Here is an 18,541-nt window from a genome sequence, read left to right as displayed (position 1 = left end):
AGGCACTCAAAGCTCTGTTCTGAGCTGCTCCATCCACCCCCTGGCTTCAGCAGCCAGGCTCAAGCCTGCTGTTTCCTTGGGATGTGGGCCTGACGGAGAGGATGGTGCCAGAAGAAACCGTAATTTACAAAGGCTGTTTTTCCCTACTATATTTCATTTTTATTTTTAAGAAAAATAGCAAATGAGAAGAAAACCACCTGATAATAGGAATTTAGAGAGGAAAAAAAGCCCACAGTGACCAGCTTCCTGGGGGTCTGTAGGTGAGACCACCAGTGCTTACTGAGGGGTCAGTTCCCAGTCATTTGTCTTCTTCTCACCTGGGGTTTGCAGGCAAGGCAGGATTGTTAAGAGGCAGTTGTTGGTGACACCAGGACCAGGAAGCAGAAGACCCACGGAGCTACATCAAACCAAGGCCCCACTCAGAGGGACGCATATGGAATACAGCTGGGGTACACCTGGGACACACCTGGGACACACCTGGGACATACCTGGGACACACCTGGGACATACCTGGGACACTCCTGGGACAGCTGGGACACACCTGGGACACAGCTGCGGCACACCTGGGGCACAGCTGTGGCACACCTGGGACACACCTGGGACAGCTAGGACACACCTGGGGAACACCTGGGACACACCCAGAATCCACCTGAGACACACCTGGGACACAGCTGTGGTACACCTGGGACACACCTGGGACAGCTGGGGAACACCTGGAACACACCTGGGGCACACCTGAGACACACCTGGGACAGCTGGGACACACCTGGGGCACATCTTGGACACACCTGGGACAGCGGGGGCACACCTAAGACACTTGAAATGCAGCTGGGGAACACTTGGGACCCACCTGAGACACACTGGGGGCACATCTGGGGCACACCTGAGACACACCTGAGATACAGCTGGTGCATATGTAGGACACACCTGGGAGAGCTGAGGCACACCTGGGATATGCCTGGGGCACACCTGAGACACCTGAGACAGCTGGGGCACACCTGGGACACACCTGGGATGCACCTGGGGCACACCTGGGACACACCTGGGATGCACCAGGGGTCACACCTGAGACACCTGAAATGCAGCTGGGGCACTTGGGACCTACCCGAGACACACCTGGGGCACATCTTGGACACACCTGGGACAGCTTGGGCACACCTGGGGTACACCTGAGACACCTGAAATGCAGTTGGGGAACACTTGGGACCCATCTGAGACACACCTGGGGCACACCTGAGACACACCTGGGATACAGCTGGTGCACATGTAGGACACACCTGGGACAGCTGGGGCACACCAGGGATATGCCTGGGGCACATCTGAGACACCTGAGACAACTGAGGCACACCTAGGACACACACCTGGGGCACAGCTGGGACACACTGGAGACAGCTGGAGCACACCTGGGACACACCTGGGATGCACCTGAGACACACCTAAGACAGCTGAGGCACACCTGGGATACAACTGGGGCACACCTGAGACACACCTGGGACAACTGGGGCACACCTGAGACAGCTGGGGCATACCTCAGACACACCTGCAACACACCTGGGACACACCTGGGGATGGTCACGCCAATAGGATTGTCAGCTTCATGAGGGCATGGCCCTGCCTGTCTTATTCCAGCACACAGTAGGTACTCAATAAAGGTTGGAGAAGAATGAGGAGGAATTTAGCAGGGGATTGGTTCCAGCTCACACAGGGAGGAAGCAAAGGGTCGCAGAAAAGAAGAATGCCAGAGCGTGGAGAGGTCGAGACTGTCAGCCCACCCCATTCCACACGGGAGAAGAGGCAACTGTGGGAGGGCACTGGGGGCTGCACATGGCAGGGTCCTCTGTAGCAGCAAAGGAGGCCGAAGCGAGGGCCTGCAGACTGAGCCGATGTCCCCACGGCCTCCTGAGGGCTTTGGCAGGTGGATCACGAGTAAATATTTGAGGTGAGTGATATCCCATCTTCCGCCAGGAGCCCTGCAGGAGCCCAGCCCTGCCCTTCACAGCAGTGACCTTGGGCAGATCGTGTTAACTCCTTCCTGCCTGCTCACCCAATGGGGCAACTGTGGTGCTTTGTGAAGTGAAGCCGTCTCTGCTGACGTCTCGCTGCCTGTCCTGGTTCATGCCTCAAACAGCTACACACATGAATCGCCCGGAGACCTTGCTAGAACAAAGATTCTGCTTCAGTGGCCGGGCAGGCCAAGATTGTGCACCTGTAACAAGCTCGCAGGTAGTGCTGATGCTGCGGAGGCATGGGGTCTGAGGAGGACGGCTTCCTGTTGGACTGGGGGCCGTTCCACCTGCAGTCATGTTGGGAAGTGTTGGGTTAAATAAAGTTAAATATGTTAAACAAGCAAAGTTAAAAATATGTTAAACATGCCCATCACAGGGTTGATTCAGTGATTTCAGAGTGAACATGGCTCTCAAAGAGAAGTAAAGTATGTCGTTTCCCAAATTCATTTGGCCCTGGAAATCCCTTTTTAATTAAACTCTTTATTCTGTGATAATTGTGGATTTACATGCAGTGTTAAGAAACAATCCAGAGAGATCCTGTGTACCCTTAACTCTGTCTCCTGTAATGATGACATCTTGCCAAGTAGCAAGGATATTGACATCCATATGGTTGAGACAAAGGCCGCCTCCATCCACAGGACCCTCCTGTGCCGCTCACAGACGCACCGAAGTTCCTCCAGCCCGCCCTCCTCCATGCCCGGCAACCACGACTTCTCTAAGAACGTTACCTGAATGGAGTCAGACACTATGTAGCCTTTCAGGATCTGCATTTCTCACTCAGCACTGTTCCCCAGGTGTCAGCCATTCCCTCCTTGTCTCTGTGGTGTGCTCCACAGAGGAAAGTGCCATAGTCTGTTTCGCTGTTCACCGGTTGAAGGACGGCTGGGTCGTTTCCAGTGTTTAGCTATAATGCTGCTGTAAACATCTGTGTAGGCCTTTGTGTGAATATAAATTTCTATTTCTCTGGGGTAAATGCCCAAAAGTGTCGTAATTGCAAGTTTAGTTTTGAAGAAACCGGCAAGCTGTTTTCTGGAGTGGCCGTGTCATTTTACATTCCCACCAGCGATGGTGAGCAGATCCTTCCTCAGGATCCTCCCCAGAGTTTAGCGCTGCCACAGTCTTTTGTTTTGGCCCTCCTGGTAGGTGTGGGGTATTCCCTTACGGTTGTAATTTACATTTCCCTAATGGTGGAAGAACACCTTTCCATGTGTGCATTGCCATCTGTGCGTGCTCTTGGGTGAAATGTCTCTTCACATCTTTTGACCGTGTAACAACTGGATTGTTTGCTTTCCTGTCATGAGTTTTGAGATTCTATCAATATCAGATAGCAGTCCTTTGTCAGACACGCGGTTTTCGAATATCCTCTCCCAGTGATAGCTTGTCTTTGCCTCCTTTCTGTATGGGCTTTCATAGAGCAGAAGTTTTAAATTTTGTTGAATATAAATATTACAGATTGTGCTTTTGGTGTTGTCCAGCCCCAGATCTTGAAGATTTTCTCCCACATTTTTCCTAAAAGTTTTATAGTTTTACAATTTACATTTACATTCATATCCACTTTGGGTTACTTTTTGTAGAAGGTTTAAGAGGTTGAGGGTCTTTTTCCTCCCCCTTTGGCCAATGGATATCCAATAGCTCCAGCACTGTTTGTTGAAAAGGCTATTTTTGCTTCACTGAATTCCTTTTGCGCCTTTGTCAGAAATCAGTTGCACATATTGTGTGGGTCTACCTCTGGATTTTCTCTTCTGTTCCATTGATCTATGTGTCTCCCTCTGACCATACCATACAATCTTGATCACCATAGCTACATAATAAGCTTTGAAATTGGGTAGACTGAGTCCTCCCATTTTATTCTTGTTTTCCAAAAAAATTTTCAAAAAATGTTTAAAAAAACCCTATGTTAAAAATATGCAAGAAAATATTTATTTATTCTAGTTCCTTTGCTTTTCTATATAAATTTTAGAATAATCTTGTATATATCTACCAAAAACATTGTGCTTGGATTTTGATAGGAATTATGTTGCACCCTATATCAATTTGGGAAGATTGATCTGTTATGTTGAGTCTTCCACGCTACAAACATGGTGTGTGTCTCCATTTATTCAAACTCTAATTTCTTTCATCAATATTACATGGGTTTCAGCATGCAAGTCCTGTACATGTTTTGTTAGATTAACACCTGAATATTCCTCTTGGTGTTGAGCAATCATAAATGGTATTGTGTTTTTAATTTTGGTATCCATATGCCTATTGCTAGTATATAGATGTACAGTGGATTTTTGCACCTGAATCTCGTATCCTGAGACCTTGCTAAACTCACTTAAGAGCTGTAGGAGTTTTGTTATGGATTCTTTGAGATTTTCTACATAAGCATTCATGTTATCTGCAAATAAGGACAGTTTTATTTCTTCCTTTCTGACATTCATGCTTTTTATTTCCTCTTCTTGTTCATTGCTCTAGCTAGAACTTCTAGTACAATGTTGGATAAAAATGAGGGAGCCTTATTCCCGGTCTTGGGGTAAAAAACATTTCTTATTTCACCATTGGGCATACTGTTAGCTGTGAGTTTTTTGTCAATGCTTTTAATCAAGTTGAACAGGCTTCCTTCTACTCTTGGTTTGCTGAGAGCTTTTGTCACATGGAAGCTGAATTTCCTCAAATGCTTTTTCTTTGCTGATTGATATGATTGTGTGGTTTTTCTTCAGCCTGTTAATGTGGTGGATCACACTGATTGGGTTTTGAATACTGAACCAGCCTTGCATTCCTGGAATACATCCTGCTTGGTCATGGCGTTTACTTTTTATACTTTGTTGGATTCAACTTACCAAATTTTGTTTATGGTTTTTGCATCTATATTCATGAGGGATATTGATTTGTAGTTTTGTTTTTTTGAACTATCCTTGTCTGATTTTGGTATAAAGATAACACTGGTCTTATAAGATGAGTTGGAAAATATTTCCTCTTCTTCTATTTTCCAAAAGATGGTGAAGAATTGGTGTTCTTTATTAAGTGTTTGCTAGAATTGTCCCATGAAATCATCTGGGCCCAGAGGTTTCTTTATTGGGATATTTTAAATTATTAATTCAGTTTTCTTAATAGTTATAGGTTATTTACATTATCTATTTGAAATTGGGTGAGTTGTGGTTTTTGATGAAGCAGCCCATTATCTAAGTTGTAAAGTTTATGTATGTAGAATTGTGCATAGTATTTCCTTATCTTTTTGATGTTTGCAGGGTCTGTAGTGATAGCTCCCGTTTTATTCCTGCTATCAGTTATCTCAGCCTTCTCTCTAGCTACAAGTTTATTAATTCTATTTATATTTTCAAAGAACCAGTCCTTTCTATTGCTTTTGCATTTTCAAGTTCATCGGTTTCTGCTCTTATCTTTTAATTTCTTCCTTCTGCTTGTTTTGTTGCTGTTGTTGTTTGCTTGCTTGTTTTGCTTTGTTTTACTTGCTTTTCTTTTTCTACGTTTGTGAGATGAGAGCTTAGGTTTTTTGAGACTTGTCCTCTTTTCTAAAATATGCATTTTTGGTGCTATAAATTTTCCTCTTAATACTGCTTTAGCTATGTCCCTTGAGTTTTTATGTGTTGTATTTTTTCTTCATTCAGTTCCATGTATTTTTAAAATTTCCCTTGAAACTTCCTTTTTGACTCATGAGTATTAGAAGTATGTTGTTCAGGTTTCATATTTGGAGGTTTTTCTGTTATCTTTGTTATTAATATCTCATTTGATTCCATTGTGATTGTGATTAATATCTCATTTGATTCCATTGTGATCTTTGTTATTAATATCTCATTGATCCCATTGTGATTGATTCCATTGTGAATTTAAATCATACAGAACATACTCTGTATGATTTAAATTCTTTAAATTTGCTAAGCCTTCCTTTATGGCCCAAGATATGGCCTATCTTGATATATATTTCATGGGGACTTAAAGAGAACGTGTATTCTCTGTTGAGTATTCTGCGAATGTCAATGACATCCTGTTGGTTGATGATGTTGAGTTCTTCTGTATCCATGCTAATTTTCTATTTGGTTGTTCTATCAATTGTTAAGAGAGGAGTGTTGAGATCTCCAACTATAATTGTGGATTTGTTTATGTCTACTTTTAGTTCTATCAGTTTGCTTTCCATATTTTGCAGCTTTCTAGTTTTTCATTTGTTTCAGGCTTGTTTGTAATTGCTATTCAAGCATTTTTATCATGGCTGCTTTAAAATTTTTGGCAGCTAATTCTAACATCTCTGTCACCTTGGTGTTGGCATATATTGTCTTTTTAAATTCATTTTTAGAATTTTTTAATTTTTTAGCAGAGATGCCCAGGCTGGTCTGGAACTCCTGGTCTAAAATGATCCTCTCAGTCCAGCCTCCCAAAGCTCTGGGATAACAGGCATGAGCCAAAACACCCAGCTTTGTATTAATTCATCTTAAAATCTTCCTCGTTCTTTGTGTGATGAGTGGTTATCTACTGAAACCCAGACGTTTTCATATTATTTAATCCTTCTCTTTTTACTGGCTTTCTCTGACCCCACTTCAGCAGCAAAAGGGAGAGGCTTCACCTTGTTAACACCATGTGGGGGCCAGAAGTCTAGGTTTCCCACTGGGAACCTTTGGGTGGGCTCCTGAGGACTGTTGGGTGGGTGGGTAGCAGTCCTGGCTCTCCATATGGTCTCCACTGACACCACAGTGGGAGGTGGCCTTGTCACTGTGTGGTGGTCACAGTCCTAACTTTCTACTAGGTTGTGTCTGAAACCACTCAGATGTGGGGAGAGAGGGGTGACCGGTGGCTGCCAGATGTGGGTGGGATTCTGGGCCCCCCTCATTGTCTGGCACCCAATTTGTATGGAGCACTTAGTTCTGTGTTTTCAGAGCATGCTGTGGGTAAACTGCCCTCTACCAAGGTCTCTGGCCCTCCTCCCTACACGTATGTGTCCAGAAGAAGGTCATTCTGATAACATGTGTACAGCTCAGCACATGTACCTGCTTCTGGAAATTCAGAGACTACATTAGGAAGACTAAATTCGAAGATGTTTAGAAAGAGTTCATACTTTGTTCATTTCAAGAGCATCTATACACTTCACAGACAACAGTTGCTGCATACAGGTGTTGTCAGACCCCTGGCACTCTGGGGTCCCAGGGCCACAGTCTCTGAACAATCAGACTGGGGCCTCTACTGCCAGACCCTGTGTTCTTATCGCCCTAACATTCCAAAGTCAGAAATGGGTACAATGTTAAAGGAAATGCATAGGATGGGTCCATTAAGAAATTCTGGCTGGGCGCAGGGGCTCACACCTGTAATCCTAACACTTCGCGAGGCCGAGGTGGGAGGATCCCTTGAACTCAGGAGTTCTAAACCAGTCTGGGCAACATAGGGAGACCCCATCTCTACAAAAAAATAAAAGAAATAGAAATTAGAAATTAAAAAAAAGAAATGATACGAATCGAGGCTAAAATGACATCATTCCATTTGAATTTTAGGGCAATTATTTTGCAAACTCTAAATTATCCTAAAAAATTAAAGCAGTGTAATGCCTAGAGGAATTTTGTTTCCTCTAAGAAATGAATTTGGTTACACGGGTCCCTGAGAAGGACGGCCTAGAGGTGACAGTGTGGGAAACTCTGCATGTAATTCTGGACCCACAGGGCTAGTCGACTTCGATTCATATTTGTCAGAAGGCCCCTGAGCACGTTTCATTTGCCCTGCGTTCCCGTCACCCTCCTGCAGAGATGGGTGCTGCAGCTAGCAGGCAGCAATGGCATCTGCCATCTAGGACCTCTGTCTCCAACAGCAAAGTCTCTGAGCCGGGGTTCTGAAGTGCGCCACCCAACAAGACTGCCTGGGAGCCCTCCACGTCCTGGTGCTCGGCCCCATGGGGGAGAGGCTTAGGCAGAATCTCCGGGCGGAAGTAGGCAGTGATGACTTCATGGTCCCTGCCCCAGCCCTGTGACCCCAACGCACTGCCCGGACCCCCGGTGACCCCGAGGCGCTGCCCAGGCTGAGCACCCCCCACCTGGACCCTGCCTTACTCCCTCCCACCAGCACTGTTAGAAATGCAGTCTGGGGCCCCCCAGGACTCGCTGGGCTGAATCTGCATTCAACAGATGCTCAGGGCTCCTGTGCACTTCATTTCGAGGACCTCTAGATTTAGGGGTTTATGTTTATGAATTCCTCCATAGACACAAAAAAAATCCTAAAGGGCCCTCGGTGCCACTGCCCTCTGGGGATCTAAAAGGCTATTGCTGCTCTGGGTAAATCTGGGAGGCAGAGGAGTCCCCGGGGACCCCTGTGTTCCCTGCCAACCCAGCTCCAGCTGCCAGGCTCACCCTCCCACTGGGTGACCCAGAATCGGGGCTGCCGCAGCTGGGGGCCCAGGGAGCCAGTCACCCCTCACTCGCCTGCCTCACGCCCTCCCAGGCCAGGGATACGGCCCCAGCTGGCTCAGCCCAAGGTCGTGGACACAGTGGGTCCAGGCCGGCTCTGCTCTGACCTCAATCTCCCTCCTGAAGGAGAGGAGGGAAGGGGAAGGGCCTGTGAGTGCTGCTCACCCCAGAACGTGCCCTCACCGCAATCAGAGCAAAGCTGCAGCCAAGGGCGTCCCAAGAGCAGCAGGGTGAGGAACGCGGGCCTGGCCCGCCCCAGGGGCAACAGCCGGGCTGCACCCGGTCCCTGGTGTTTGGTGAGGCGATGGCCGGCGCTGATAACTCGGCCCTGGCCTCTCCCTGGGATCCTTCGCCTGCGATGCCTTTGACCTCTGGCAGAGGAAACTATAAAGCCCAGAGGTGGGTGTCTGGCCTCAGTCTCGGCGGCGTAGAGGGTGCAGGGAGCAGACGGGAGAATCTCAGGCCAGAGACGATGGCGGCTCTGCAGGAGAAGAAGACGTGCGGCCAGCGCATGGAGGAGTTCCAGCGCTACTGCTGGAACCCGGACACAGGGCAGATGCTGGGCCGCACCCTGTCCCGGTGGGGTACGTGCGGGGGGCGGGCCGGCTGGGTGCATGGAGGGGGCTGCTCTGAGGACGCAGCCTCCAGGTGAGCTCAAGAGGAGGGGAGCAGAGGGCCCCTGACAGTGAGACCCAGATGCTGCCTGGATGGCGTGGACGGGCTTCTGCCAGGGCCTCACTTGCCTCCCAGGGAAAGCGAGGGTCCCCAGAGCATCCTGAAGGCTGAGTTGACCTGAAGCCCCGACTGCAGAACGCCAGTGGAGGGCGTCCACAGACTGGCCCCAAATTTCAGCCGTATGTCTGAGAACAGCATTTTAAAAGTATGTTTCTAAAGTGAATCATTTTGAAAATAATGTGAAAGGTGGCAATGGCTATTCCTTGGTCACACACATTCACTCAATGACCTGAATAAGGGGCTCTGCTGAGATGCGGCTGCCAGCCCCTCTTTCCGGGACACCCGCTGGCGTCCAGATGCAGAGGTGGGGAGTAAACCGGGCCTGCCTCAGCCTGCAGCACCTGCGCCTTGTGCGAGGTCTGCCCTGCGGGGTCCTGTCCCCGTGGCTGCACAGAGGCGCGGGCAGCCTGGCCCTCCTGGGAGGAAAGCAGATGCCTGGGCCTGCACTGGCTGGCCTGGCGCCGTCCCCGGCTCCCAGGGAAGGTCAGGCCCTCCTCAGTCCCCACGGTGCCCGGCTCTGGAGGTCCCAGAGCCGAGGCGGGAATGCAAAGCCCCAGGCCCGCCCCACCTGTGTGTATAGCTGAGACGTGCTGGGAACGCCTGCGACACGCTGCCAAGTCCCCCACACTCACCACAGTGCTGGCGAAGGCTGCAGCCCTCGCTGGAGGCTCCACGGTCTCAAAGGGCACCAGAGCCAGCTGGAGTCATGGGCACATTTGAAGTAGAACAAATACCCGATTCCTAGAGAGGCAGGGACCGGGGGCGGAAGGGCCTCCTGGGCCAGGCGGGGCGGCAGAGCAGGAGGCCAGGATGGGGAAGGAGCTGAAGGCGGGGGCTGGGCTGGGGGCTGCCGGCCAGGCCCTTGGAGGCCCCATCTTTTGGGCCATTCTAGATACTGAGACTCCCATGTGCCGCCTCCTGGCTGCAGGGCCACAGAGAACTTTCCGGAATGGTCTCACTGCCTGGCCGGTAGACACGGCCTCCATTTGGGGATAAGAAAGTCTTAGGGCCCCAGGAAAACACAACTCAAGTGAAATGACAAAAACAAAAAGAATAAGACACGTTATTCTTACTAACGGGGGGACAAGTGCAGGTGTGGGAGAGGCAGAGTGAGCTGCGCTGGGCCGGCCCTGGGAGCTGGCGGGAATGGGACTCTCACTCACCTTCCAACCCCTCCCCTGTGCACTGCAGGGTGCCCTGAACACGGTGGTGCAAGCGGGGGCCCAGGAAGTGCAGGGAGCACGGCCCACCCGAGCCTGGGCCCAGCCTGGCCAACCTCGGGCTCCTACCCGGGAGGCAGGGCTGAGCCGCCTGGTGGAGCTGAGACTCACCACAGAGTGGGTCAGCAGCCACTGGGAGACACACCCCGCCCACGTCTCCACTTGCACCACGGGCCCCAGAGTAGACCCACAGGACCCGCAGCAGGGGAACGGAGACCCCTGCCTTCACGAGTGTAGGTCACTGGGGGGCAGGTGGCCAAGTCAAATAGAAGCCACATCAGGAGTGACCTGGGGACACTGAGGCAGGACCTGCAGGGACAGCACCAGGGAGGCGCCAGGCGTGATCCAGCGACAGAACAGAAACCCTCCACCACTGCGGGCCCCACGCTGCTGAAGCTGGAAACTCAAAACCGGAGGCTGAAGCCAAGCTGCTGTGGCCACACGAGAACGTCGTCACCAGGGACTCCCAGCAGGGAAAGGAGGGACTCGAAGTGGATGCCAGGTGAGCAAGACCCAGCCCTGAGCCCAGCTGGTGCTGAAGGGACCTGGCTCAGAGACCTGTGCTGTCCCAGCTCACAGAAGAGGACACGCGGTCCGCAGGCCACAGCCTCTCATCACAGCTCAGGGCTCCGGCCTCTTGGCCCCGCGCTCCCTTGCTTCTCTCTGACTTGGTCCTGCCCTTTGGTTGTGTTTTGGGTCACTGGAGAACGGCTCACTAAGCAGAATCCATGCCACATCACCGGAGAGGAGGAAGAGGAGGCCCAGTTCATTACAGACTTTCCAGAAAGACAAAAGCCGTAGCAAACACAAAACCGTCCTCTTTCTGGCGGTGTCTCCCCGCAAATGCCTGCTGCGATCCACACAAGCTAATTTACAGAGACAAAGACAGCATCCAGGCAGCCGCCTGTGTCCAGGAGCCGCCCATGTCCACGGGGGCGGTGGCTTCCATTAGGTTCTGACTCTGCAGGGGAAGCTCACAGGAGGGTCTCAGAAGCAGATGAGATGAAGCTGCACCGAGTGGCCAGTGCCCATGGACACCCCTGCTTCTGAGAAGAGCCATCTCCAGGGCCTCCCTTCCTCCCTTTCTCCTCCTGATGTCCTTGTGGAAGCAGGGCCGGCCATGCGCTTCCAGGCCACACTATGGGTCACCACGGGCAGGACCACACCTCTCTGCCTCAGTTTCCCTTCCTGTGATGGGGGAACCATAACTCCCCCCTCAGAAGGCCCTCGGTTCCTGCTGGAGCTGGGGTGGTGGCGCATCCTCGGCCACATCTCAAACAGCGGCTGGAGTGAAGGCAGCGGGTGCAACGGCCTCGGGTCGCAGGGTTCTGCCTGTGTGGACGCCCAGACAGGCAAACCCAGAGGCACAATGTGGCCGGTGGTGCGGCGCTGGGAGGGGATTGTAGTGACTGTTCGTGGGGACCGGGTTTCTGTTTTGGGGGAGGAGAATGTTCTGGAACTAGGTAGGGAAGATGGTCACGCCACATCATGGACGCGCTCAAGGCCACCGAATTGTGCGCGTTAAAATGGCTGACGTGGTAAATTTTGTGCCTGCCTTGTGTCGCAGTGTGGATCAGCCTGTACTACGTGGCCTTCTATGTGGTGATGACCGGGCTCTTCGCCCTGTGCCTCTACGTGCTGATGCAGACAGTGGACCCGTACACACCGGACTACCAAGACCAGCTACGGTCACCAGGTAAGGGCCAGGGATATTGCCCCAACACCGCGTGACAGGCCCGGCTGCCGCATCCTGGGCTCTGGAGACGCCCAGGGGACCTGTGCCCTCCCCAGAAATGAATCCCAGGGAGGCCAGGCCAGCAGTCCCAGGGTGAGCCACATACCCCAGCAGGTGCCCCCGAGGGCGGCCCCCGGCCCCTGAACCAGCTTTAAGAGCAGCCCCAAGGCATAAGCGGCCCCTTAGTTTCTTTCCATGAGGAAAATGACACCAAATTATAAAATCTGACTTTGGCTTTAGTTTTAGTTATGAAACAGAAGGGTTTTGTTATAGAGACAAAGTTTTTCCATCCACTTACTTCCTGTGCTTGGATATGCAAATGGAATGTTTCTGCAAGGACACACAGGAAACAGTTTCCAAGGAGCACACCCGGGAGACCAGCAGAAAAGAGCCCGCTGGTCACCTACACATCAGCAGGGTGTGAGGACAGAGGAACAGGCGTCGGAGTCGTCAGAGGCCACAGGACAGATGTCCCCGTCAGTGTGCAGAGCAAGTGCAGAACCTCCTTTTCTCTTAGACCCTGCTGAAGGTTTTTATTTTAAAGCATGTATAGATTTTACTCTAACAACATCCACAAAACAGCAACACCTAGCCTCAAATGTAAAGCCAGCTGCATCCATAGGGGACCAACTAAGCAAACTGCAGGCTTCACACAATGAAACCACATTTATGGAAAGAATGAGGTGAGTTGACACAAAATGACAGAAAAAGAGGCTCCCAATTGCATGGGAAGTGGAAGTGTGTGGCGTGTGTGGCCACTGGGAAGCCAGTGGCGTGTGGATGGCGGGCTGGTCCTAAGGACCTGCAGCAAACACACGTTTCTGCATCTGTGTTTCCACAGAAACAGGAAAGTGTGCAAAGGATGCACATTTGACGGTTCACATCGGGAAAGTCGACGGCTCTGGGTTTAACTCCCCGCTGTGTGCATCCTGATGTTCAGTTTTACAGTTAACATGTTGTTAGACCGCTTTTGTTCTTAACCAAAACCAGTGAAGATTTTTTTTAATCCATGTTCAAATACAATTTTACATAGAAACCCAGGTGCAGCCTCTGGATTAGTCATCACCTGTCACAGAGCAGGCACCCGGTGGAGAGAGCCAGCCACCCCCCACCCCTAACCATGGCAGCCAGCCAGGTTTCAGGGCCGGGGCAACTCCCAGCAGGGCCCCAGGCTGCATTCTGACTGTGCTGTCCTGGGGGTCCTTCCTTCCTGTGCTGCAGACAAGTTTACTCCGATGTGGCTCCTGGGTTGGGCCACAGCCTCTGGCGTATCCTCAGCCACTTCAGAACTGATGGCTTAAATGTGGTGAGCATTTGGAGACACGAAACACAAAGGTCTCTCTCTCTCCAGGGGTAACCTTAAGGCCAGACGTTTACGGGGAGAAAGGCCTGGAAATTGTCTACAACGTCTCTGATAACAGAACCTGGGCAGACCTCACACAGACTCTCCACGCCTTCTTAGCAGGTAAGCTGTGAAACAGCAGGTGAGGTGTGAAACGGCAGGTAGGTAAGGTGTGAAACGGCAGGTAGGTAAGGTGTGAAACGGCGGGTGAGGTGTGAAGCAGCAGGTAGGTAAGGTGTGAAGCGGCAGGTGAGGTGTGAAGCGGCAGGTGAGGTGTGAAGCGGCAGGTGAGGTGTGAGGTGGTGGGTGAGGTGTGAAATGGCTCCACAGCTTCAGCCTTTTCTATTTCATAAGAAACTCGCACTTGGGGCTCAAGGCCTTCCCGGGGGGCAGCCGGGCATCAGGGCCAGGGCAGGACAGGGCTGGCAGGTGCATCCGTCTGCAGGCTACTCTCCAGCAGCCCAGGAGGACAGCATCAACTGCACCTCCGAGCAGTACTTCTTCCAGAAGAGTTTCCGTGCTCCCAACCACACCAAGTTCTCCTGCAAGTTCACAGCGGATATGCTGCAGAACTGCTCGGGCCTGGCAGATCCCAACTTCGGCTTTGAAGAAGGAAAGCCATGTTTTATTATTAAAATGAACAGGGTGAGTACTGAGGGTCTCCTTCATGCGCCGCTACAACAGTGCAGTCAGGGCCTCTCACCCACACCCACCACGAGGAGCACAGGCATCCCGTCTGGGGCTTGCCCAAGCGGGACAGGGACTCCGGCCTCACCACCCTGTACCTTGGTTTGGCACGCACCTGTCCTGTGTGGCTCTTAGATACAAATTTAAAACCACTCATCAGACACCAGCACATAGCCGGCCCTCTAAAACATGTGGAAACATTTGAACAGGGGTCTCTGTGAGGCCAGGGCCCCCCTTCAGGGCGGCCAGAGATGCCAGGGCCAGGTAAAGGGGCCTCAAGTTCTGGAGTCAGGATTGGGAGGGGTTTAGCACCTTCTAAAGCAGAGGCTTCCAACCTGGGACCAGGGGCCCCTTAGGGGGTGTGGGGAGGTGACCCCTGAGCCAGGCTCAAGCAGGGCAGGTCCTGGCCAGGCAGAGGGCTTGGGGCCACCACTCCATGGACCAATCAGCAGCTCTGTGCTGGGCCTCCGGGCAGCTGTGCTGTTCCTTTTCCACTTAAGAGGCTGCAGGCTTGTGCCCTCTACACCTCACGGGTCCCCCTGTCAGCCAGGGTCTCAGCACTGCCGGCATGGAGGGGCTGTGACGGGGGTCCCAGCAGGGCGTGGTGGCCACTGTGCCTGTCTCATGGCAGCTGCCACCCTCGGAGCACAGCAGGGGATGCCTGGAGCTGGAGAAGCCCAGGGAAGAGGTGTGGGGAAGGCGGCTGAAGGCCCAGGTGGGCCAGAGAGAGTTTTCTGGAAGAGCTGTGCAGAGCAGGAGGCAGACCCAGCCCTGCTGTGAGGCAGGCCAGCCCCTGCTCTGTCTCAGCGCTCCACCGGACCTGGACATGGTTCGAGGGCTAAGACCACCCCGCCCCAGCTCTGCCACCTGCCAGCCGCCTCCTGAATCCTGGGCCAAGCGGCCTGCTGATGGGTGGGTGGGGGGAGGGCTGTGGCTCCGAATGATGAGTTAGTGACACCTGTGGGGATTCCTCCAAGGGAAGCCGCAAACCAGACCAAGGGCCCTTCTCAGTCCTGGTCAGAAAGCCCAGGCTGGGAACAGCCAGGTCTCAGCTCCATGGGTGGGTGCCACGCACCTCACATGGCAGTGGGGCTGGGGAGCGGCCACACTCAAGCTTTCCCTTCTAGATCGTCAAGTTCCTCCCCAGCAACAGCTCGGCCCCCAGAGTGGACTGCGCCTTCCTGGTGAGTACAGCTGCGCGGCGGGCAGGGCCGCCCCAGGAAAGGAGCTTGTCAGGGTCGTGCTGGTTCATGCTGGGCACGGCCCGCCTGGTTCTCTCCAGGAATGTCGGCCGTCGGCCCAGTAAACCGACGTAAACACCGAACCGTCACCACAGCGAGCTCCACCATGGCGGGTAAAACCCAGCAAGGGAAACACGGGGCTTTTTTCTTATTGCTTGGCTTCCAAAAGCATCTGAGTAGCGTGTCAGCAGCACGTTTCAAAATGCCTGGTGGCGACGTGGAAAGACCAGTGCACTTCCAGCAGTTCTGTCCTTTTTACGGAATCTTTACAAAAAGATTCCAGCTTGCCAAGCAGCTACAGTTGTTTAATTGTGTTTAGTATACGGACTGCTAAGGGTTGGCATTGATCTCAGTCTAATTCCAGGTTGTTTTTCAAAATTGCTTTTTAAGTCAACATTTTTTAAAACTAAATTTTTTAAATTAAATGTCTTCTAAGGTTTGCTTCCACCATTACACCCAAAGGCAAAGGTTTCACAGCGTGGTTCCATTACTGCGTGGAGCCTTCCCACTCGGGTGTCCGAGGGAACCTCACTTCCCTCAAAGCCTCCACTCTCGGTGTGGGCCGCGGGGATTTGCTTTTCCTTTTTTAATTTATTTGGGCCACACCGCGGTTCCTGAGATTCTAACAGATCCAAAGCACCCTTCAGCTGTTCGTTGATGACCCTGAGCTACCCACTGGGCAAGTCTCTGCTTCTGAAACGAGAGGGCCCCAATCTCACAAAAACACGCGTTCACTTGTCCCACTCACACCAACTTGTAACCCAGTTTTGGCAAACCAGCCCTTGCCACTGAGCAGTGGCTACCCTCAAGTACAAACAAGTAAGCCGCCTCCCAGCTTCACCCACCTACGTCATCCTTCCAACACTTCAAGTTGTTAGAAGCACACGTTGGAGGGGTCACTGGGCATTTTGCATGCTAACAAATCATGTCCTTGCTGAGATCTCAGCACTGATTAGAAAGATTGCATCTGATTTATGCTAAGTATGCAATAAAGTGTTTATGCAAGCACCTACACAGTGCGTGTGAGTACATACGCACACAAACGCAACACACAGACACGGGCACACACCAGCTCCCGCCTGACTCAGGCAGTGGCCTCTCCTCCCCAGGACCAGCCCCGCGAGCTGGGCCAGCCGCTGCAGGTCGAGTACTACCCTCCCAACGGTACCTTCAGTCTGCACTACTTCCCTTATTACGGGAAGAAAGCCCAGGTAGGTTCCTTCCTTCCATGCTTCCCTCACCGCAGCTGCTGAGTCCTCTCACACTTAGCGAAAGGAAAGCAATAAGCCCCTTCGTGTAGAAAAACAAAACAAAGGCGTGACTTAGCCGGTCCTGACTGCGGAACGGTCTGCGTGATTCCCAAGCCCAGGTTCTTATATCTACCTGGAAACATTCCTCTCACGCAACATGAAAATACAACTCTAACTCTTCTATTTTTTTTTTTTTTTTGAGACAGTCTTGCTCTGTCACCCAGGGTGGATTGCAGTGGTGCAATCTTAGCATCTTAGCTCACTACAGCCTCAACCTCCTGGGCTCAAGTGATCCTCCCAACTCAGCCTCCTGAGTAGCTGGGACCACAGGCACACACCACCGTGCCCAGCTAATTTTCGTATTTTTCGTAGAGAAAGGGTCTCAGTATGTTGCCCAGGGTGGTCTTGAATTCCTGGGCTGAAGCAATCAGCCTGCCTCAGCCTCCCAAAGTGCTAGGATTACAGGCATGAGCCACTGCGCCCAGCCTAATTTTTCTACTTCCCAGATCCTCTAAAACAACTGCATATCCACTTTGAAGACTTTCCTCCACATCACGTGCTTTTCCTGTTTCATTTTTATGTTAATCATCGTAAGAGTTTGAAGCTGAATTTACTCCTGGTATTGTCTGTCCCCTCCAGACAGTTGCTCTCCATTTTTACATGGGGGGTGTTATCTCAGCAAATTCCAGGGCATGCATTCGGTCAGGGCCAGTCTTAAACAAAAGAGCTGCTTCTCTGCACCAACCTGACTGTTGACACTTCTTTGCTTAGTTTTCTCTCCTTAACTTCAGAGATTTTTGAAACACCTGTCCTTTGCTCACTCCCACTTCAGCCCCACTACAGCAACCCTCTGGTGGCAGCGAAGCTCCTCAACATCCCCAGGAACACTGAGGTCGCCATCGTCTGCAAGATCATGGCGGAGCATGTGACCTTCAACAATCCCCACGACCCGTATGAAGGGAAAGTGGAGTTCAAACTCAAGATTGAGAAGTGAAACAGTTTGCACAGGGGTCCTGGGCACAGCCTGCGGGGTCGCTCATGGACACCCTCCTGGTTGGGCTTACCTTGCCCGTCAGCTCCCTGCCAAATCATCCCCAAAGTGGTTTAGAACAGCAACGGTGCTGTCAGTGTGGGAACTCCAGAGACGCGCCCACATGTGAACGGCCTGCTCGCGAGTATCAGTTCTTCCTTATTGAATTCTTACAGTTTTTAGATGGAATTTGCTGCTATAAGAATGTCCAGCTACCATGGGAACACAAGGCAGCAACTCTCTAATTAACCAGGTCATAAAAACGATTCGTCTTCTATGTAGACATCACTTTCTTACTATAATTTATTTTTCTACACTTCAATATGAACTGCCCCCCCACATTAATATAAAAACTTTTAATGCACTGATATGGAACACGGCTTACACTAATGACGTTCTGAATTCTTGCTTTTAAAATTGCAATTCCTAAGTTGTAAACATAAAATATATTAAAGTTACTCTTATTGTATGTAAAAAAAAAATCGTGTTTCCTGATATGGGAGAAAAATTAACTAAAAACCAAACACTTCCTTAAAAATCTCCTTCTAAAAGTCTCCATTGCAAGTCAAGAAAATTACAAAAACCATGTTGGTGTGGGGCTGTCACCTAAGGACGCTCACAGCTCCAAGAGGCAAACAGTGAGGAGTGAGGGTGTCGGCAATTTGATGGTTTAAAACCCAGTTAGTTACCAACACACTTCTCATTTGCCAAGAACAAGTCTCTCCTCCAAATATAAAGTTAGCAGCTCTAACCCTTTCAAAAAACTGAAATGAGAACATTCTCCCAAACAAGCAAACCTGCTCTTGCTGAAGGCCACAGACTTCTCACCCAGACAGCAGTGAGGCCTGAGTCCCAGTTTCATCACGGAAGGCCACGGGCTTCTCACCCCAACGGCGGTGTGCGGCCTGGGTCCCG

The 18,541-nt window shown here is 51.3% G+C and overlaps 1 protein-coding gene across 1 annotated transcript; it reads left to right on the top strand.

Moving 5' to 3' along the window:
* The first annotated feature begins 8,801 nt into the window (after window positions 1–8,801).
* Window positions 8,802–18,164, top strand: ATP4B (ATPase H+/K+ transporting subunit beta). The gene is made up of 7 exons (XM_054447096.2): window positions 8,802–8,970; window positions 11,909–12,037; window positions 13,428–13,541; window positions 13,864–14,063; window positions 15,233–15,289; window positions 16,456–16,557; window positions 17,429–18,164. Exons 1-7 carry the CDS (start codon window positions 8,859–8,861, stop codon window positions 17,588–17,590), a joined length of 876 nt encoding a protein of 291 aa, XP_054303071.1. The 5' UTR covers window positions 8,802–8,858; the 3' UTR covers window positions 17,591–18,164.
* Window positions 18,165–18,541: the final 377 nt, after the last annotated feature.

The sequence above is a fragment of the Pongo pygmaeus genome, chromosome 14 (assembly GCF_028885625.2).
Source record: "Pongo pygmaeus isolate AG05252 chromosome 14, NHGRI_mPonPyg2-v2.0_pri, whole genome shotgun sequence".
In the NCBI taxonomy this organism is placed as follows: Eukaryota; Metazoa; Chordata; class Mammalia; order Primates; family Hominidae; genus Pongo; species Pongo pygmaeus.
This window is presented reverse-complemented; position numbering and strand designations above follow the sequence as displayed.